Genomic DNA, 22675 nt, shown 5'->3' on the forward strand with positions numbered 1-22675 from the left:
TACAGTGATCAAGATCAGGAAATTTGATATTCATAGAATATGAATATCTAATCCCCAGGCCATATTCAAATATTGTCGATTGTCCTAATAATGTCCTTTATAGCCCATTTCTCCTGATTTAAGATTCAATGCTGGCTGGGCATGGTGGCTCACGCCTGTAATCCCAGCACTTTGGGAGGCTGAGATGGGCGGATCACGAGGTCAGGAGATCAAGGCCATCCTGGCTAACATGGTGAAACCCTGTCTCTACTAAAAATACAAAAAATTAGCCGGGCGTGGTGGTGGGTGCCTGTAGTCCCAGCTACTTGGGAGGCTGAGACAGGAGAATGGCGTGAACCCAGGAGGCGGAGCTTGCAGTGAGCTGAGATTGCGCCACTGAACTCCAGCCTGGGTGACTGACTGAGACTCTGTCTCAAAAAAAAAAAAAAAAAAAAAAAATTCAATGCTGGGGCATGCATTGTATTTAGTTGTCGTATCTCTTTCAGGTATGGAACATTTTCTTGGTCTTTCTTTTTGTTTCCTGATTGTGACACTTTTTTTTGTAAATTAGGAGTTTTTTTATTTTATTATTTCTTCTTTTTTATTTCAGTAGGTCTTGGGGGAACAGGTAGTGTTTGGCTACATGGATAAGTTCTTTAGTGGTGATTTCTGAGATTTTGGTATACCCATCAGTGTACACTATCCCCAATATGTTGTCTTTTGTTCCCCAGTCCCCCAGTCCCCCATCCTTTCCCCCAAGTCCCCAGAATCCATTGTGTCATTCTTTTGCCTTTGCATCCTCATAGCCTAGCTCCCCCTTATGAGTGAGAACATAGGATGTTTGATTTTCCATTCCTGAGTTACTTCACTTAGAATACTGATCTCCAGTTCCATCCGAGTTGCTGCAAATGCCATTATTTCATTCCTTTTTGTGGCTGAGTAGTATTCCATGGTATGTGTGTGTATATATATATATATCACATTTTCTTTATCTACTCATTGATTGTTGAGCATTTGGGCTGGTTCCATATTTTTGCAATCGTGAATTGTGCTGCTATAAACATATGTGTGCAAGTATCTTTTTTGTATGATGACTTTTCCTCTGGGTAGATACCCAGAAGTGGGATTGCTGGATCAAATGGTAGATCTGCTTTTAGTTCTTAAAGGAATCTTCACACTCTTTTCCATGGTGGTTGTACTAGTTTACATTCCAACCTGCAGTGTAAAAGTGTTCCCCTTTCATCCCATCCATGCCAACATCTATTAATTTTTGATTAAGGCCCTTCTTGCAAGAGTAAGGTGGTACTGCACTGTGGGTTTGATTTGCATTTCCCTGATAATTAGTGATGTTGAGCATTTTTTCGTATTTATTGTGGCCATTTGTATATCATTTTTTGAGAATTGTACTTTTGGAAAGTATAGGCTGATAGGCTGATTATGTTGCATGATATCCCTAAATTTAGGTTTGTCTGGTTTACACTCATGGTTAGATTCTGGTGATTTAATTTTGATGGGAATACCACAGAGGTGATAATGTGTTCTCAGTACCTCATATCAGAATGCACTGGAGTCTATTTGTCCCAATATTGGTGATGTTAACATGATTATCCTTCAGGCCTCCCCACCGTAAAGTTATTATTTTATCTTTAAACTTACTAAGTAATTTGTGGTGAGATATTTTGACACCAAGTAAATATCCTGTTCATCCAACTTTTACCTTCAATAACGACACTGCCTACATTAACCTAATATAACATTTTACCTATGGTAATCTATTGCCTACAAAACCCTTAACTGTGATTGATTATTTTTTAACATCATTCCTCTATATTTATAATTTTTGGCGTCCTACTGTGAGGAAGAGCTTTCTATTTCTATTTATTTACATCATAATGAATATGTACATTTTTATATTATTCTATGAATTATGATCAATTATCATTTTTATTTTGATGCTTCAAATAATCTGTCCTAAATTTAGCAATGGGAGCTTCACCAAGTGGGTGTCTATGACCCTTTGCTATATCCCTACCATTCTTTGTATATTTCTTACTTTCTGGCTCGATAAGATACACTAAGTTAATCTTGTTCTTTCCATATCCTAGCTCTGATATTAGTCATTTTTCCAAGGAGTCATGTTTCCTTTTAGTTGAGAATGGTGTTTAGAAACTAATATCTGGGGCCGGGGATGGTGGCTCACACCTGTAATCCCAGCACTTTGGGAGGCTGAGGTGGGTGGATTGCTTGAGCTCAGGAGGTTGAGACCAGTCTGGCCAACATGGTAGAGACCCGTCTCTACCAAAAACACAAAAATTAGCCCAGCATGGTGGCACATGCGTGTAGTCCCAGCTACTCAGGAGGCTGAGGCAGGAGAATCCCTTGAACCTGGGAGGCGATGGTTGCAGTGAGCCAAGACCATGCTACTGCACTCCAGCCTGGGTGACAGAGCCAGACCCTGTCTTAAAAACAAAACAAAACAAAACAAAGATCTAGTATGTGCCCATTACTACCGAGGTTTCATTGCTTTGCAATCCTCTCAATATGGGTATATTGAATAACATTTCTGATCACTTGTTGGGGCAGTGATTTCTCTGTGGCTTTAAAAAGTAAATGTTCTTTCCCTAATTTCTGAAAACCAGGAATTAATTTCACAATTGCACAAAATGTATTTTAGGGGCATCTTTTCTCTGTATTCTGTTAAGTATTCTACACTGAAATCATTCATTAAAAAAATCTTGACATAGCTAAGGATTGACAAGAAAAAAGCAAATAGAAAACTTTGTTTTCTGAGTTTTCCAAAGTATTTTGGAGGAACTGTGTGGTTCACTCTCTATTTGACTTTTTAAAAGTTTGATATAATTGGATCTTTGGGACAATATCCCTGAAGGATATGAACTTTCAAGCCTCTGTATATCTTAACTACTGGACTCTAAATTGTTCAGGGACAACAGGTATCTCCCCAAAACAACAAATGATTTAAATTTGCCTCATATTTCAGTTGCTATCCTTTGATATTTTTAGTTATGGTAGTAAGAGTTAACAATTTTGAAAGAAATGAATTGCACTATTGTTTTCTACATGACATTTAACATTTTAAAAAGTGAATTTATTATTTCTTGGACATAGTTAACTTTATGAAGTGCATCATAAAACAACATCTTATTTGAAGTTGGTGACAGGGAATTCAGATGGGAGGGCCAATTCTTCTTGGCTACTACTAAATACTTTTTAAATAACAGAAAATATCAGATCTCAGGTAACTGGGCTAATTTTTTCATTTAAAAACTTTTATGCTTGTTAGTCTTAACAGTGGCACAAAAATTAAGCTTCTTTGAAGTAATGCTTTATAATAATCTATAATTTTTTATTGTTAGAGAAATCTATTAAATCTAAAACTTGGCAGAGAAATTTGTAAGATGAAAGCAATGTTTAAGGACATTTGTATTTGAAAACACGAAAGACTCAGTGGAGAAAGAAAACGGTTGAAGGTTTATTAAAAGGCAATATGAGTGAAGAAGCAAGGTAAGTTTTCTGTAGTAATTTTTTGTTAATAATGTGAAATGTAAGAAAAAAAATAATGCTTTGTTTCTGGCTGCCCTGCTAGAAACTAGTTTTGCCCTGCAGCGACCCCTCTGTGGGAATCTAACTGATCACAAGTGAAATTCTGGCGGTGCTAAAGTTAGTTCGCACAAGTTCACTTGTGCATGCTCATGGATATGATCATGACGGTGGTCAACATTCTTCTCTTGCCACTTCCAGTGTTCTTATTTATAACTATATGCTCTGTAATCTCTTTTTTTTTTTTTTTTTTTTTTGAGACAGAGTCTCGCTCTGTCGCCCAGGCTGGAGTGCAGTGGCGCGATCTCGGCTCACTGCAAGCTCTGCCTCCTGGGTTGACGCCATTCTCCTGCCTCAGCCTCTCAAGTAGCTGGGACTACAAGTACCCACCACCATGCCCGGCTAATTTTTTGTATTTTTAATAGAGACGGGGTTTCACCGTTTTAGCCAGGATGGTCTTGATCTCCTGACCTTGTGATCCGCCCACCTCGACCTCCCAAAGTGCTGGCATTATAGGCGTGAGCCACCGCGCCCGGCCTGTAATCTTATTTTTAAAGAGATCTTATGGTAATCTTCCAAGGGAGTTTAGTTTCTGCATTTCCTGTATATATGGGTTTTCATGTATTGCCTGGCTATAATTTTCAGAACTCTTCACATACTCACAAAGATATGGGGCTCAACAATGAATGAAATTGTACAGTGGATGTATTAGTATTAAATGTGTTAGTATTAAATTGTGTGACATAAGCTGGCTCTTAAACATAATCACAAATTAGTATCTACAATGCTTCGAGCATTATAGTCTATGCTCAAAGCATTGCAGTCCTTTTGAAACCAGTGTACAGCCCCCCAAACCATTAGCTGGAAAGGGTAGAGTTCATTTAGACCCAGAGCCTCCACATATGAAGTTGGTTTAATTTTTGTTTCTTTTTTTTTTGAGACAGAGTCTCACTGTCACCCAGGCTGGAGTGCAGTAGCGCAATCTCAGCTTACTGCAACCTCTGCCTCCCTGTCTCAGCCTCAGCCTCCTGAGTAGCTGAGACCACAGATGTGTGCCACCACATCTGGCTAATTTTTGTATTTTTCGTAGGATTTCACCATCATATTGCCCAGGCTGGTCTAACTCCTGAGCTCAAGCAATCCACCCGCCTCAGCCTCCCAAAGTGCTGGGATTACAGGCATGAGCCACTGTGCCCGGCCTAAAATTTATTTGTTTCTTTCAAGGTTCCTCCTCTTCTTTTAGTGAAGATCAATATTGCTTTTTCTTGTACATTTGAGCTTTCTTTTCTCACTTATCTGCATTACTTTTCTGATTTGAGCTCAATAACTTCTTCAATGTACATTCATATTTTTCCTCATTCAGTCACTTTCAAATCTTTATTAAAGACCTACTGCGTTCTAAGGATAGGTTTAGGAGCTCAGATTCAAGTATTAAATATGTATATTCTTTTTTTCAAATTTGCTGTTTTCTAAATTTTGTTGTGGAAGAATCAACTTATATAGATCAAACCTGCTTCCCCCCCCTTACATCAATAAACACACTATCCTGTGATTTCTTGTAGTAAAATTGCATTTATAATAATAGTGAAAATGTTTGAGAGTATTTCCTTACTTTATTCACACTGTATTCATTTCTTTATGTCCTCAGGTTAAATGAAGGGAATAATGCTGGAATAAATATAGATGAAAGAAAGAAAATGGAAAGAGAAAACTTCACCATTTGGAGCATTTTTTTCTTGGAGGGATTTTCCCAGTACCCAAGGTTAGAGGTGGTTCTCTTCGTCTTCAGCCTTGTAATGTATCTGGCAACCCTCTTGGGCAACAGCACTCTTATTTTAATCACTATCCTAGATTCACGCCTTAAAACTCCTATGTACTTATTCCTTGGAAATCTCTCTTTCATGGATATTTGTTACACATCTGCCTCTATTCCTACTTTGCTGGTGAACTTGATGTCATCTCAGAAAACCATTATCTTTTCTGGGTGTGCTGTACAGATGTATCTGTCCCTTGCCATGGGCTCCACAGAGTGTGTACTCCTGGCCGTGATGGCATATGACCGTTATGTGGCCATTTGCAACCCGCTGAGATACTCCATCATCATGAACAGGTGCGTCTGTGCACAGATGGCCACGGTCTCCTGGGTGACGGGTTGCCTGACCGCCCTGCTGGAAACCGGTTTAGCCCTGCAGATACCCCTCTGTGGGAATCTCATCGATCACTTCACGTGCGAAATTCTGGCGGTGCTAAAGTTAGCTTGCACAAGTTCACTGCTCGTGAACACGATCATGCTGGTGGTCAGCATTCTCCTCTTGCCAATTCCAATGCTTTTAATTTGCATCTCTTACATCTTCATCCTTTCCACTATTCTGAGAATCAGCTCAGCAGAGGGAAGAAACAAGGCTTTTTCTACCTGTAGCGCCCATTTGACTGTGGTGATTTTGTATTATGGGGCTGCCCTCTCTATGTACCTAAAGCCTTCTTCATCAAAGATACAAAAAATAGACAAAATCATCTCATTGCTTTATGGAGTGCTTACCCCTATGTTGAACCCCATAATTTACAGTTTAAGAAACAAGGAAGTCAAAGATGCTATGAAGAAACTGCTGGGCAAAATACCATTGCATAAAACACACGAACATCTCTGATTGGGTCCCTGTGGTTTTACCAGAGATGTGCCCCAGGCAGAGCTCACCAGAGAAATTCTAGACAACATACAGCCTCTTAGAACTCTGATCGGATCTTACCTCTATATAATTTCATAGTTATGAGATGCGTACACACAGTGATTGCCTATTAACAATAGTAGGTTTCAATTTGCATTTGTTAATATTTCCTTTTTGTGTTTTGCGGTTGTGAGGTTTTGAGTTATAGAGTCATCAAACATTTGCTCCAGAAGAAATCTTGTGTATCTTCTGTGCTTTAACCCTTTCTCAAATGAGGTGGGAGCATAAAGAAACAAATAAAGACTGGCCTTGATTGTACAAGTGAGAAAACAGAATTTAAAAATATAAAAGACTAGCTCAACATCACACAACTGTAGAACTGGGACTACGACATCCTTCCGATTTCTTGGCCAGAGTTTGTTTTACCACATGGTGGTGGCTCTCTAATTACCCTTCATTATTCCAGACTCCTCATTAAAACTCCGTATCTCCCTGAGTAAGGCATTCAATGATGCCTACTTGATTTTTCCGCTTGCCAGCCTTGCTTTTCTAAGCACATAAATACTTGTGCAAATTGTATCTGCTTTTATGCCAGTATACTACTGATATACTAATTAAGTCTTTTTCATTCATGTTTTTCTTTTTTCTTCATTGGATGATTGACTTCACAGGGACAAGTATTCCTGTTACTTTGTACCTTTTCTGTTTAGAGCAGTCATTCAGTAAATTAACACATTTATCAGCCTTACACCAGTCACTTTGAGAAGAAAGTACCACTTGGGAAATTACAGAGAAGAAACAAGGGCAATGAGGTATATTGCTTTATAAATACTTAAACATTATAGAGACAATGTTTATGTTAGTTGTTTTAAATCTTTTATTTGCATACAAATATTGCTTGTTAAAAATGCCTTCACTCCCAGATATTCTGAGTCAGTGACTCTAGGGTGGTTTCTCAATAATCTGTAGTTATAGGTGGAGCCCCAAGAAATTCTGATATAGATTGTGTGGTGACCATACACTGGGAGACGTTATTTCCAGCAAAAATTTATCTTTCAAAAAGAAAAGTAGGGTTAGTTCTTGTTTCTCTCTTTTTCCTTTTTTATTTGATTTTTTCCTTCATTCTTTCTGCCTCCATGTGTACCTTCTTACTTGTCTATCTCTACTTCTAGAGTAGAGAAGGGAAGAGGGTTTTGACTGGAGGAATGTAAACTCACTGGACAAATTAAAAATATAAAATACTTTAAAAGTTTTAGTATTAGATGTTGACTTTTGGATTATTTAACTCTAGCATTAGGAGAAATACCTAATGTAGATGACAGGTTGATGGGTGCAGCAAACCACCATGGCACGTGTATACCTAGGTAACAAACCAGCATGTTCTGCACATGTATCCCAGAACTTAAAGCATAATAAAAAAAATAAAAATAAATACATTTAGGATTTCTGTTACATGTCCCTAGGTGTGTAACCCATACATAAAGAAACTCGAAATAACCACAGAGCAAAATTCTGGAGAGGAGGCAATGAAACAATTTTTTTTTTTTTTTTTTTTTTTTTGAGACAGGGTCTCACTCTGTCACCCAGGCTGGAGTGCAGTGGCACAATCTCAGTTCACTGGAACCTCTGCCTCCCAGGTTCAAGCAATTCTCCTGCCTCAGCCTCCCAAGTAGCTGGGATTACAGACATATGCCGCTATGCCTGGCTAATTTTTTGTATTTTTTGTAGAGGCGGGGTTTCACCATGTTGGCCAGGCTGGTCTCGAACTCCTGACCTCAAGTGATCTGCCCATCTCGGCTTCCCAAAATGCTGGGATTACAGGTGTAAGCCAATGCGCCCGACCAACATCGGGACAAATTTGATGCCAGATATTGCTGCCAAGAGACGTTTGATAGTAGAGAATGGAATTATGCCCCCAGTAATGGTTTTGGAATGGTAAGGGAAAGCCAACAGGGAATCATTTATCCTAGAAGTAACTATGTCTCTTCCTAGATACCTCAATCTTCCCAATGCAATGGGCACAATCATTGCCTGGCAATTTTAGTGTTACGTTGCGTTGTAATTTTATAGTAGGCTTTTATTTGAGTAGAGCTAAATTTTGTTATAATATAACTGAATTGTCTGCTTTCTGGAATTTATTATGTGTGGTTCTAAATATAAACAGAAATAGCTAGAGCATAGGAATAGTTGAAATATTTACTTCAAAGAGGGAACTATGAGAGATCTTGGAGACAGAGACTGAATACCCTCTGTAGTCAGTCTGTCAGCTTTGACACAAGGAACTGAGCAGATTGGCATGGAACCAAGTGTTTTAGAATGGGATATAGACCAGAATGGGACAACAAACAGATGAGAAATAACCCAGATGTCAGAAGACAACCCAGAACAGAACCTGGGTGGGTATCTCCTTGCAGCAGATCTTGGCTAAGAAAATAGTAGTTAAAGCCATATGTTCCATAACATTGTTGTGCACAACTATATATATATATATATGCATAATAAATGTGCTTTATATATAATATGCAATACTAAAGTTAATTGTTGGTAAAACAGTGCATTCTTTTCTTTGGATCGCAATCAACACTAATTTCAATTGTTACTTTTATAGAGCCTCAGGTAAGGGATCCTTTTGAGGTACTGTTAAAGAGGAATATATTTGACAGAGAAGGTAGAACTACCTCTGATGGAGAACCAATTCTTGCATGAAGGATTATGTGACTAGATTTATGCTTTAGAAAAATCCATTTATGCCACTTCTCTGCTTAAATCCCTTAGCACTGTTTCACTGCCCTAACATTTGAAGTCCTTAAGATGACATGCAAAAACTTTCATAATCTGATTACTCACCATTCACATCTTTTGCTTTAAGCACAGCAAAATTCTTTTGTTTCATGAATGTGTTATGCTCTCTCTTGTTTCTTTCTTTCTTTTTTTTTTTTTTGCGACAGAGTCTCACTCTGTCGCCCAGGCTGGAGTGCAGTGGCACGATCTCAGCCAACTGCAACCTCTGCCTCCCTGGTTCAAGTGATTTTTCTGCCTCAGCCTCCAGAGTAGCTGAGACTATGGGTTGCACACCACCACACCTGGCTAATTTTTGTATTTTTAGTAGAGACAGGGTTTCACCATATTGGTCAGGCTGGTGTCGAACTCCTGACCTCAGGTGATCCACCCACCTTGGCTTCCCAAAGTACTGAGATTACAGGTGTGAGCCACTGCACCCAGCCTCTTGTTTCTTTTTTTAATTAATAGTATTTATCATACTTTGTAATTCAATAATAATTTCAATTTATTTACCACTGTATACCCAGGACCTAGCACAAGTCTGGCATAGAGAAGACAGACATTCAGTGCATAGTTTTTATAAAAAATTAAGTGCTTACTGAGCATTGTTTGAATAAAAATATACATGTAATAAGCTTTTAACAGCTATTCAATTAGGTACTTGACCATTTCTGTGTTGAATGCCTCTCTTTGATTGCTAGTGGTGCTTCGGTGGTGGTGGTGAGAATATCTACCTAGATTTAAAGAACAAAAATGTCATTAGTTCTTAGCATGGAATCTTTAAGACTAAAGCATTTGATTAACTATCTTTACTTTTCCAATAGAAATGGCACATTGTTAAAAAAAGTAAATATGCTAGAAATTATTGTTTCAGGCCTTTGGCCTCTGGTACTGTATTTGATGCAAATTCTATGATCAAGATGGAACATTCTATGTACATTTATGAATGACTCATAATTTGAGTGACTCTAGGGCGGGTCCTCAATAATCTGTCATTATAGGTGGAGCATCAGGAAATTCTGATATAGATTGTGAGATGACCATACATTGGGAGACATTATTTGCAGGAAAAAAATCTATCATTCCAACAGAAAAGTAGGATTAGTTCTTCTTTCTCTCTTTATGAGGAATAAGATGAACACTGGAAGAATGTTGGATCTGATGAACACAGAAAGAGTACTCACAATAGAATCAGTATTTGGTCTGTTCATAGAAGGGATTCAAGTATCACATGAATGATTGGGCCATATGTCCCTTACAGCCTTGACTCCTCATTTGCAAACTAGTAATTATAACATAATAGGCTTTTAGCATTCCTTCATTCTCAGCAATATAAATAGCTGTAATTTTTAGACCTATCTAAGCTATCTAACCTTAGAACTTGTCTCACTGGATAGAAGAAAAGAAGATAAGTATCATTTGTAGATAAAGTGACCTGGATGTGAACAGAAGCTCTTGGACTGACTTGGGTTATACAAGTTTTACCCTCTCTTTTTTGATAAGGCACAGAAATAGGAAGTAAATATTGGGCTGATATGTGAAGAAAAAGTTAGATGATGTGAGGTGGGGTAGAGAGTATCTCTGGCAAGGGAGCAAAAGAAAACATGGCATGAAGAACCGAAAGAAGACAAATGAGTAGAAGCACATAAAGAAAAGGGAGGAGTGGGGCTGGGTGTGGTGGATCAGGTCTGTAATCTCGTTATTTTGGGAGGCCTAGGTGGGTGGATCACTTGAGGCCTGGAGTTCAAGATCAGCCTGGCCAACATGGTGAAACCCCGTCTCTACTAAAGATACAAAAATTAGCTGGGCATGGTGGCACATGCCTGTAATCCCAGCTACTCTGGGGGCTGACTCAGGAGAATCGCTTGAACCCAGGAGGCAGAGGTTGCAGTGAGCCGAGATCATACCACTGCACTCCAGCCTGGGCACCAGAGCAAGACTCTATCTCATAAGCACATTGAACAGCCATTGAAATGGTTTGAATAGGGGTTTAGCAAGTATTTTCATAGCAAAGTCATTCTGGCCGCCACGTGGAGAACTGATTACGGAGAATAGAAGTGGACACAGGGAGATCAAGTTGGAGAAAATTGTAGTGGTTCAGGTGAATGTTACTGGAAGCTTGGATTAGCATGGGGCAGTGGAGAAAGTAGACAGATTTGAGAGCTATTTAAAAAGTAACCTCAACAATTTGAGAGGTAACATCAGCAGGATTAGACATAGGCAGAGAGAGAGGCAAAAACATCAAAGATGACTCCTCGGTTTCTTGTTTGTAAAACAGAAGACCGATGGTGTCATTAACTGACATAGGGAATCCTGAAAGAGGACGAAGTTTGAGGTTGAAAGGTAGGTCATGATTTGTATTCTAGACATGCTGAATTTTCCCATGATTTTGAGATATGTGGTGGAGATATCAAGGAGTCAGTTGGATATGTTAGTCTGGAATTAATGAGAAAGGTCAGTTTGGAGATACAAATTTTGCATGTACATGATAATTTAAGTAATGAACATGGTTAACATTAATTAGGGAGAGAAAGTAGAGTGAGAACATTGCCTAAAATGAGCCTAGGGGAATGCTAATATTTAAAGCCAACCAATTAGGAAAAGCTAACGAAGGGGCACTGAGAAGAAACAACCCCTGAAGTAGGGGGAGGATAAAAACTAGGAGACCACTTCCAGCTTTGGTCGAGATGAAGTAACCACATTCCACTTTGCCTCTCCCCCTGATAGCAATTTAAAACCCTAGACAGAATGCATGGGACAGCTGAGGACTCCTCCACCCCTACCCCCAATATATCTTGGCTGGGTGACTCCAGTGCAACCTGAAACCCAAACCTACACACTGGGGACAGACAGAAAGCTCTAAAAGAAGCTCTAAGAGAAAGCTCTATGATCTTTTCCCTAAAAGGAGGGAAATGGGGTCCCTATCCATCAGAGGGAAGTAAATGCCCTGATTTTTTTCCTATTATGCGCAAATCCCCAGGAAATCCTGTGGTGGCAGTGGCAGCATCAACAGTGGTGATTGGACAGGCACCTAGAATTCTCAGGAAGAAGAATTTTTCTTTTTGACCAGAGGAACTGTGACCCCAAGAAGATGGGGGAGTCTCTATTGTTCCCTTACCCACCTCTATCTTCTTACCATTTGGCCCCTGAGACAGATGCAGTTGTGAGATGTGAACAGCAGAGTGGAGAAATAAAAGCCCTGGCTTTTTAGCTAGAGAAGGAGGACTTTTAGGGAGTGAAAAGTTTCAGAAAGATCGTGGAGACGAGGGAGTCAATAAAGCAATCCCATAAAGTTGTATATAAATACCTATGCCATCTTCAAGTGGAACATGAATTGGTCTGACCCTAAATAGTGTAACAAAGGCTTGGAGAACTAAGCTCTGTAATGTAGGCCACTTTTAAGTCCCAAATATGCCACTGGATGGCATGCATACAGGGCAGATTTAAATAACACTGCAAAGTCTCTGAAAATTTAGGTAACAGTGAACCATACCTTAAAGAAGATGGGTAGAAGCACATAGCCTGAGCTCAACCAGGTCAATGGCTTGCTGAAACACACACACACACAAATCATAATTTTCTTTTGGATTTAAATAAGAGTCAAAGTCTCATGACATAATATTCAAAATGTCCAAGATGTAATCCAGAATCGCTCAGCATAGGAGGAATTAAGAAAATCTCAATATCTTGCAAGGGAAAAGGCAGCAAATGCCAACCCCAACATGACAAACATGTTGAAGTAATCAGATAAAGGCTTTAAAGTAGCTGTTATAACCATGCTCCAAGTTGTAAGGGCAAACATTCTTAAAATGAATGAAAAGAAAGAGAACGTCAGCAAAAAAAAAAAAAAAAAAAAAAGGAAGATAAGAAAAGAAACAAGTGGAAATCTTGGGGTTAAAAAATACAACTGAAATAAAAAATGTACATAATGGGCTCAGTATAGAATGTAGATTACAGAATAAAGAGTCTGTGAACTTGAAAACAGATCAACAGAAATCATCCCAACTAAACAACAGAGGGAAAAGATTGAAAAAATAAAACTAACATTTATTTTCCAGTTGTTTTTTGAAGTAAAAAGTAGTAATCTATGGCCAGGCATGGTGGCTTATGCCTGTAATCCCAGCACTTTGGGAGGCCAAGGTGGGTGGACCACCTGAGGTTGGGAGTTCAAGACCAGCATGACCAACATGGAGAAACACTATCTCTACTAAACACACAAAATAAATTAGCTGGGTGTGGTGGTGCATGCGTGTAATCCCAGCTACTTGGGAGGCTGAGGCAAAGTGATGCTCACAACTCAAACAAAACAACTGAACAAATGCTTTTCCTCAAGGTAATCATGAAACTTCCAGATGCAGCAGAGCTGCATCCTTCCCATTTTGTCACAGTGACTGTTAAAAACACATGTGCTCAAAGGTCAAGATTTACTAATTTTTTTTTTTTTTTTTACTGCTTCATCATATGTGCTTCAGTGAAACTAGAACTTTTTCTATGAGTGCATTATGATAAAGAATACAATAATTACTAGTAGAGTCAGGTGCTAGTGCTTTTATTTCTACTACAGTGCCATCAGTTTTACTCACCATTGCTTTTGCAACATTTGCAACCATTGAAAATATCATCAAGGTAAAAAAGTAAAATAAACTTGTTTGTATAATTATAAATATTGTTTTGAGTTCACAGAAAAGGGCTTGAAGACTTTCAGGGGTCTGCATACCATTTGTGTTAGTTTTCTATTGCTGCTATAACAAATTACCCAAACTTAGTGGTTTAAACAATACAAGTTTGTTATCTTACATTTATATAGGTCAGAAATCTGACATGAGTCTCAGTGGACTAAAGCCAATGTATGGGCAGAGATGTATTCCTTCTAATAGGTATTGGTAGCAATTATTTCCTTACCTTTTCCAGTTTCTGGTGGCCACCCACATTTCTTGGCTCATGGCCCCTTCCTCCATCTTCTAAATTTTCTCATATAGCAACACCCTGACTCTGCTTCTGTCACCACTTCTCTTTCTCTGACTCCCTCTTATGCCCCTCTTTGTCCACTTTTAAGGCCTCTTGTGATTGCACTGGGCCAAGCTCGATCATCTTTCTGTCTTATGGTCAGCTGATTAGCAAACTTAATTCTATCTTCAACCTTTCTTCTCCTTTGCCATGTAACTAAAATATTCACAGATTCCATGGATTAAGATGTGGACATCTTTTGGGGCCATCATTCTTTTTGCCACAACTTGGTTTCAAAATAACTGCAGTAAGAAACAAAAACACGCAGAACTTTTGGATTTCTGAACATTGATTCACAGCTTACTCCAATTCCCAGAGACCCAGAATGATACTGCAATATATGTATCTTGCTCCGTGGCTCAGGCTGGAGTGCAGTGGTGTGATCACAGGTCAGTGCCATTCAAAATTCCTCGGAGCTTCCTCTTCTGTTTTTTGAAATAATTTAAGAGGGTTGGTGTTAATTTTCTTTAACATTTAGTAGAATTCACTAGTGAAGCCACTTGGTCCTGGGATTTTCTTTTTTGACAAGTTTTTGATTTCTAGTTCAATAACTTTGTTACTTACAGTTTGGTATAGATTTTCTGTTTCTTCTTGAGTCAGATTTGGTAGTTTGTGTAGTTTCCAAATTGAAAAGGAAGAAAAATTATCTCTTTTGGTAGATGACATGATGTTATGTAAAAAAATTCTAAACAAGTGACCAGAAAAAAAAAAAAAGAAAAGAAAAACAATTAGAGGTAATAAATTAATTCAGCAAAGTTATAGAATCCAAGATCTATGTATAAGAACCAGTGATGTTCCTATACATTAGTAGTGAACATTTTGAATAGAAAAAGGAAAACAATTTCATTTATTTAGTATCAAAAAGAATAAAATACTTAAGAATAAATTTGACCTGGGAGTTGCAAGACTTGTATGCTAAAAACTATAAAAAATTTGAAATTAAAGACCTAACTAAATGGAAAGATAGTCCATGTTCGTGTACTGGAAGACTTAAGATACTCCCCCAAAGTGATACTCCCCCAAAGTGATCTACAGATTCTATGCAATCCATATCAAAATCCTAATGGATTTTTTCATGTTAAATTCTAAAGGACACCAAATAGCCAAAACAATCTTGGAAAAGAAGAACAAAGTTGGAAGACTCCCACTTCTTGATTTCAGTAGGTACTATAGAGCTATAGTAATTAAAACAGTGTGGTACTAGCATAAAGATAAACATATAGGACAATGAAATAGAATTGAGAGTCTAGAAATAAATCCACACATCTGTTGTCAACTGGTTTTTGACAATGGCATCCAGAACATTCAATGGGGGAAAGAAATAGTCTCTTCAACAAATAACGTTAGAAATGTAGGATATCTATGTGCAAAAGAATGAAGTTGCACGCTTACCTCATACTATATATACATATATATAATTCACATTGTATGTAAAATTCACATTGTATATAAAATTCACATAGCTATAATTCACTATATATAGTGAATTATATATTATATATTTATATAATATAGCCTATAAGTATATATTTAAATTAAAATATATTTAAAATAAAATAAATATAAGTTAATAAATTAAAATACACAATATACAGTATTATATAATTATATAATGTAATAATATATTATATAATATATAACAAAATAATATATACTATCATATGGAATTATATATTATGTATGTAAATATAATTACATATATAATATATATATATAATTAACTAAAAATAGATCAAGGACCCAAATGTAAAAGCTAAAACTCTTTGAAGAAACAGAGGGGCAAATATTTATGACTTTGGCTATAACAATGGTTTCTTAGATATAACAGTCAAAGCCCAAGCAACAAAAGAGAAAATAGATAAATTGGACTTGATCAAAATAAAAGACTTGTAGCATTAAAGGACACTATTAAGAAAGTGAAAAGGAAACTCACAGAATGGGAGAAAATATTTGCTAACCATAAATCCAGGTCTTGGATTTATGCTAATCATAAATTAGATTCTAGTATATAGAATATATAAAAGCCCTATAACAAAAAGAGAAACAATCCAATTAAAAAGCAGGTAAAGGGTGGGCATGGTGGCTCATGCCTGTAAGCCCAGCACTTTAGGAGGCTGAGGTGGGTGGATCACTGGAGGTCGGGAGTTCGAGACCAGCTGTCCATCAGGCAGATCTCTACTAAAAATACAAAAATTAGCTGGGCATGGTGGCGTGCACCTGTAATCCCAGCTACTCACGAAGCTGAGGTGAGAGAATCACTTGAACCTGGAAGGCAGAAGTTGCAGTGAGCTGAGATTGAGCCACTGCACTCCAGCCTAGGCAACAGAGTGAGACTCTGTCTCAAAGAAAAAATTAAAAATTAAAAATAAATAAATAAATAAATAAAGCAGGTAAAGGACTTGTATAGCTATTTTTAAAGAAGATACACATATGGTCAATAAACACATGAAAAGGTACTCAAGTTATTAGTCATGAGAGGAATGCAGTTGCAAACCATAATAAGATTCCCACTGGAATGGTTATAATTAAAAAATGGAAAATAACAAGTGCTAGTGAGAATGTGGAGAAATTGAAACTTTCATATATTGCTGATGAGAACATAAAAGGGGGCAGCTGCTGTGCAAAACAATTTAGTGGTTCCTTAAAAAGTTAAACTTAGAGTTATAATATGCCCCAGAAATTTCATACCTAGATATATACCTAATAGAACTGAAAATATGTGCTTAAGAAAATACTTGTACCTGAAAACTCATAGCACTCTTCACAATCATAAAAATGTGAAGAAAACTCAAACATCCATCAATGGATTAATGGATAAACAAATGTAGTATATCCATACAATGAAAATATTATTCAACCATAAAAGGGATGAAGTACTGATATGCGACAACATGTATGAACCTTAAAAACGCTGTTAAATGAAATAAGCCAGACACAAAATGCCATATATTGTGTGATTCCATTTCTACAAAATATGCAGGTTAGGCACATTCATAGAGACAGAAAGCGGGTTAGTGGTTGCAATGGGCTGGGAAGAGTGAGGAGTGGGGATTGCCTGCTTATGGGGTTTTCTTTTAGGGTGATAAAAATATTCTGGAAATAGATTGTGGTAATGGTTGTACAACACTGTGTATGTGGTAAATGCCACTCAATTGTACATTTTAAGGTGTTTAGAACGACTATATGAATTTTACTACAATAAAAAATAAGAAAATACTATGAACGCTAATGTCAAAAGCTTTGAAAAATTAGATGAAATAGACCATGTTGTTAAAAAAAATATAACTTGTCATAATTCAGTATGAAAGAGAATACTTGAGAGTTTATTACTTCGCAATTATAAACTTTTCTCACTAAAATATTTGTAAATTTTACCAGAAATTTTGGGAATAAGTAACTCTAATCTTAGAAAAAATAATTCCAGGATATAGAAGAAGTGAGAATGCTTCCAAAACTCATTTTGTGAAGCTATCAAAATCTTGATACCAAAATATAAGGAAGAGTATATAGAAAATGAAAATCATAGGCCACTTTTATTCAAGAACATAAATGCAAGTGTCAGAGATAACCCATTTACAATAGCTACAAAACCAGAAAATATCTAGGAATCAAGCTAATCAAAGAAGTGAAAGGAACGTAAGGAAAATGATAAAACTCTGGTGAAAGAAATTGAAGAGGATGCACAAAAAAGGAAAGATATTCCAAGTCCATGGATTGGAAGAATATTGTTAAAATGACAATACTATCCAAAGCAACTTACAGATGCAACACAATCCCTATCAAAATACCAATGACATTCTTCACCGAAAAAAAAAATCCTAAAATTTATGTGGAACCACAAAAGACCTCGAGTAGCCAAAGCAATCCTGAGCAAAAAGAACACGGCTGGAGGTATCACACTACCTGATTTCAAAATTTACTATAAAGCTATAGTAACCAAAATAGCATGAAAACAGACAGATAGACCAATGGAACAGAACTGAGAACCCAGAAACAAACATACACATTTACAGTTCACTTATTTTTGACAAAGGGGCCAAGAACATACAATGGGGAAAGGATAGTCTCTTCAATAAATGGGGATGGGAAAACGGGATATCCATGTGCAGATAAATTAAAGTAGACTTCTATCTCTCACCATACACAAAAATGAAATAACAATGGATTAAAGATGTAAATCTAAGACCTAAAACTGTGAAACTACTAGAAGAAAATGTTGGGGAAATCCTTCAGGACATTGGTCTGGGCAAATTTTTTGTGTGTAAGACCTCAAAACCATAGGCAACCAAAGCAAAAATAGACAAGTTAGCTTGATTATAACAAGTTTAAAAGTTCTGCACAGCAAAAGAAACAATCAGCAGTGTGAAGAGACAACCCACAGAATGGGAGAAAATATTCACAAACTACCCATCTGACAAGGGATCAATAACCAGAATATATAGGGAGCTCAAAAAACTCAATAGCAAAAAAACAAATAATCTGATTAACAAATAGCCCAAGGAACTAAACAGACATTTCTCAAAAGAAGATGTAGAAATGTCCAACACGCATATGAAAAGATGTTCAACATTACTAATCAGCAGAGAAATGCAAATCAAAACCACAATGTGATAAACAGGCAGATAAAATGGTTTATATACAAAAGACAGACAATAGCAGATGTTGGTGAGAATGTGGAGAGAGGAGAACCCTCATACACTGTTGGTGGGAATGTCAATGAGTACAGCCACTGTGGAGAACAGTATAGAGGTTCCTCAAAAAACCACAAATAGAATTATTATATGATCCTGCAATCCCACTGCTGGGTATATATCCAAAAAAAGGAAATCAGTATATCAAAGATATATCTACACTCCCATGTTTATTGCAGCACTAATCACAATAGCCAAGCTATGGAATCAATCTAAGTGTCCATCAGTGGTTGAATGATAAAGAAAATGTGGTATCTATATTCAATGGAATATTATTCAGCCATAAAAATGAATGAAATCCTATGATTTGCAACAATATGGATGGAATTGGAGGCCATAATATTAAGTGATATAATCCAAGCATGGAAAGACAAATATCGCATGTTCTCAGTATTTTGTGAAGATAGAGAATAGACTGGTGGTTACCAGAGGCTGAGAGGGGGAGGAGGGAGGAATGAAGGGAAACAAAAAGAATATACGTGTATTTATTTACTATTACCACAGAACTGTACATTTGAAAATGGTAAAAGTGAAAACTTATATATGTATATTTTACCCCAACAAAAAAAGTTTTAAAATCAGAATTAAACAAGTAACGAAATCTAATCACGTATAAAAAAAGGTAATGCATGTAAAACTTGTATTACATGTAAAACATATCCCAAATATGCATTTTTTGTTTGTTTGTTTTGTTTTGTTTTTGAGACAGGGTCTCACTCTGGTGCTCAGGCTGGAGTGCAGTGGTGCAATCTCAGCTCACTGCAGCCTTGACCTCTTAGGCTCAAGAGAGCCTCCCACCTCTGCCTTCTGAGTAGCTGGGACTACTTGTGGGTGCCACCATGCCCAGTTGATTTTTGTATTTCTTGTCGAGACAGGGTTCACCCTGTTTCCCAGGCTGGTCTTGAACTCATGGGCTCAAGCAATCCACCTGCCTCGGCCTCCCAAAATGCTGGGATTACAGGGTGTGCCACTGCACCCAGTCCTGCAAAGTTGTTTTAATAAAAACATCAACTACCACATTAGTATATTAAAGGATAAAAGTTATATTGGCATCTCAACAGATGAAAAAAATCCCACTTGATAAAATTAACATCCTTTCATGATTTTACAAAACTGCTAACAAACTTAAAATAGACACAAACTTCCTTAACTTGGACAAAACCCCATATACTTATTGTGAATTTTGAAAGCATTTTTTTTTAGTTTTGTGCAATTTGTTAGCTCATAATTTAATTGTTTAACTGAGATAATATTTGTATATTTTATGGGGTGCATGTGATATTTTGTTCCATGCATAGACTGTGTAATGATCAAGTCAGGGTATTTAGGATACACATTGCCTCGAGCATTTATCATTGCTATGTGTTGGGAACATTTTTTTGAGATGGAGTTTCGCTCTTGTTGCCCGGGCTGGAGTGCAATGGCGCAATTTCGGCTCACCACAACTTTTGCCTCTTGGGTTCAAGCGATTCTCCTGCCTCAGCCTCCTGAGTAGCTCGGATTACAGGCAAGTGCCACCACGCCTGGCTAATTTTGTATTTTTAGTAGAGATGGGGTTTCTCCATGTTAGTCAGGCTGGTCTTGAACTCCTGACCTCAGGTGATCCACCTACCTCGGCTTCTCAAAGTGCTGGGATTACAGGTGTGAGCCACTGCCATTTCAAGGCCTCTCTTTTAGCTATTTTGAAATATACAATACATTGTTAACTATGGTCACCCTACTCTGCTATCGAACAGCAGAACTTATTCCTCCTATCTGTTCCTGTATGTTTGTACCCATTAACCAACCTGTCTCATCCCCTGACTCCCCCCACTTCCAAGCTTCTGGTAACTATTATTCTACTCTCTACCCTCATGAGATTAACTTTTTAAGCTACTACATATAGGTGAGAACATGCAATATTTGTCTGTAATTTTTCTTTCTCAGGCTAGATTTATTGGGTCTGGATATAAAAGAATGCTAGCACTATAAAATGAGTTCGGAAGTGTTTCCTTTTCTCTATTCTCTGAAAGAGTATGTATAAAAATTGGAATTATATATCCTTAAGTATTTGGTAGAACTCACTGGAGTTTTTCTTTTTCTTCTTTTTCTTTATGGATCATGGGTGAATAGAATTGTAGTAACTGGAGTCCTTGGTTCATTAAATAATTTCATTATTCAAATCTCATTTATTTTGGATAATAGCATGAAGAGTCATGAGCTCATTCATTTGCATATAAATTAGAATATTGACAAAATAACTTGTGTCTACCTATAGGCTCATTCCCAGCCTATTCCTCGACCTTCCTATTGAGGTAAACACTGTTCTGAATTTTGTGTTTATCATTCTTTTGCTTTATTTTTATATGGTTTGTCATATATAATGAGGTGTATTTAGGATCTTCTTTGTCTAAGAGGCATCTCTATTATGTTTTGTGCGAGTAGGTATTCGTTCTGACTTCTGCATAATATTCCATTGTGTGAACATACCAAAATTTATACACTTTCCAGTTTTGAGCATTGGGGCTATTTTTTCAGTTTGTTTGTTTTTTGCTGTCACGAACAGTGTCGTTATAAACAATCTTGAACATTTCTCCTGGTATAAATGTGAAAGAGTGTCTGTTGGTTTTTACTGAATGGGATTACTAGCTTGTATGAAATGTGAATGTTCAGTTTTAAAGGATAATCCCAAACTGGTTTCAAGAGTGGCCATTAACAGTTTATAGTCCAACCACTAATGTTTCTGTTAATACACATGCTATCTATAGATTCTGTTAACACACATGCTATCTATAGATTCTGTTAATACACATGCTATGTATACTTGGTATGTCAGACTTTTAAATATTTGCCAGTATGAATAAATATAAATTGATATTGTGGTCTTGATTGCATTTCTCTGCTTGTGGTATTAGCTCACTGTTATGAGGATACATAAGAGAATGATATCTTACCACATTTCCTATATGTGCCCTCTGTGCCGATGGAGACTATCTTAGTCTGTTGTGCTGCTGTAACACAATACCTGAGACTTGTAAACACCGAAATGTATGTCACACAATTCTGAAGACTAGGAAGTCTGAGATCAAGGTACTTACGTGTTTGGTGTCTAGTAAGGGCTGGATGTCTGCTTCCAAGATAGTGCCTTCAATGCCGCATCCTCCAGAGGAGATGAATGCTGTTCCTCACATGGTGGAAGAACAGAAGAGAGTGAATCCTCTCTTGCAAGTTATTTTTATAGCAGCATTAATCCATTCTCGAGGACCCCACCCGAAACACTTCCTATTAGGTTCTACCTTCCAACACTTGCACTGGGGATTAAGCTTCCAACAAATGCATTTGAATGGGGAGAAAAATGTTGAAACCGTAGCACCATCAGATGATAGAATTCCAGCACAGCTAGGTCAGAAGACTGGCCGCAGGAATATGGTAGGAAGGTTAAATAGAAACATTTCGACTTTGGTGATTCTCTGATGCCCAAGAAATGCAAAGAAGGTGAAAGGTATTACCTAGGACTATAATGAGGGCTGTGTGAAAGGCAGCCCCAGATAGAGTTAAGAACCCCACTACCTCTTAGAAATCCTTGTAGAACTATGACTTTATCAGAGACGGAAGGTTCAAGAATCTTACTAGGGTTAAAGCACACTGAACAAATAATCTGAGATTTATCAGCAAAACAAATTGAGGATGTTTTGTTTTGGCTTTCTGGGAGCTGGTGGTTCTTAGTGCTTGATTTAAGGAGTGGTGTGGGTGTTATCAGATACTTGTGGGAAATAAAACTAGAAGCAAATAGCTTTCATTTACCCATTAAGGTTTTTCCAATTTTGGTATGGACATCTCTGGAGCCATAATGTCTTTGCGTGGTTCATGGAGATGGTGCTGGGAAATTAATTATAGGGAACTGCTAATGTATTTGGGCAGTATAGCTATGCCTGGAAGAGCTTTGTAGGTTCATAGGAAACTACTTATTAAAGAGTTTATCTTCTTAAGCAGAATGTGTTGAAATTGTCACTG

At 37.3% G+C, this 22675-nt stretch overlaps 1 protein-coding gene across 1 annotated transcript; it reads left to right on the forward strand.

Annotated features, from left to right (window-relative positions):
* Positions 1-3105: 3105 nt before the first annotated feature.
* Positions 3106-6439, forward strand: LOC111535744 (olfactory receptor 2K2). The gene is made up of 2 exons (XM_023201989.2): positions 3106-3235; positions 5186-6439. The coding sequence occupies exon 2, from the start codon at positions 5235-5237 to the stop codon at positions 6183-6185; it is 951 nt and encodes a 316-aa protein (XP_023057757.1). The 5' UTR covers positions 3106-3235; positions 5186-5234; the 3' UTR covers positions 6186-6439.
* Positions 6440-22675: the final 16236 nt, after the last annotated feature.

This window comes from Piliocolobus tephrosceles, chromosome 14 (genome assembly GCF_002776525.5).
Source record: "Piliocolobus tephrosceles isolate RC106 chromosome 14, ASM277652v3, whole genome shotgun sequence".
NCBI classification, from domain to species: Eukaryota; Metazoa; Chordata; class Mammalia; order Primates; family Cercopithecidae; genus Piliocolobus; species Piliocolobus tephrosceles.

Excerpts from the sequence above, each read along its gene's own strand:
- LOC111535744 (XM_023201989.2), top strand. The coding sequence starts at position 5,235 with ATGGAAAGAGAAAACTTCACCATTTGGAGCATTTTTTTCTTGGAGGGA.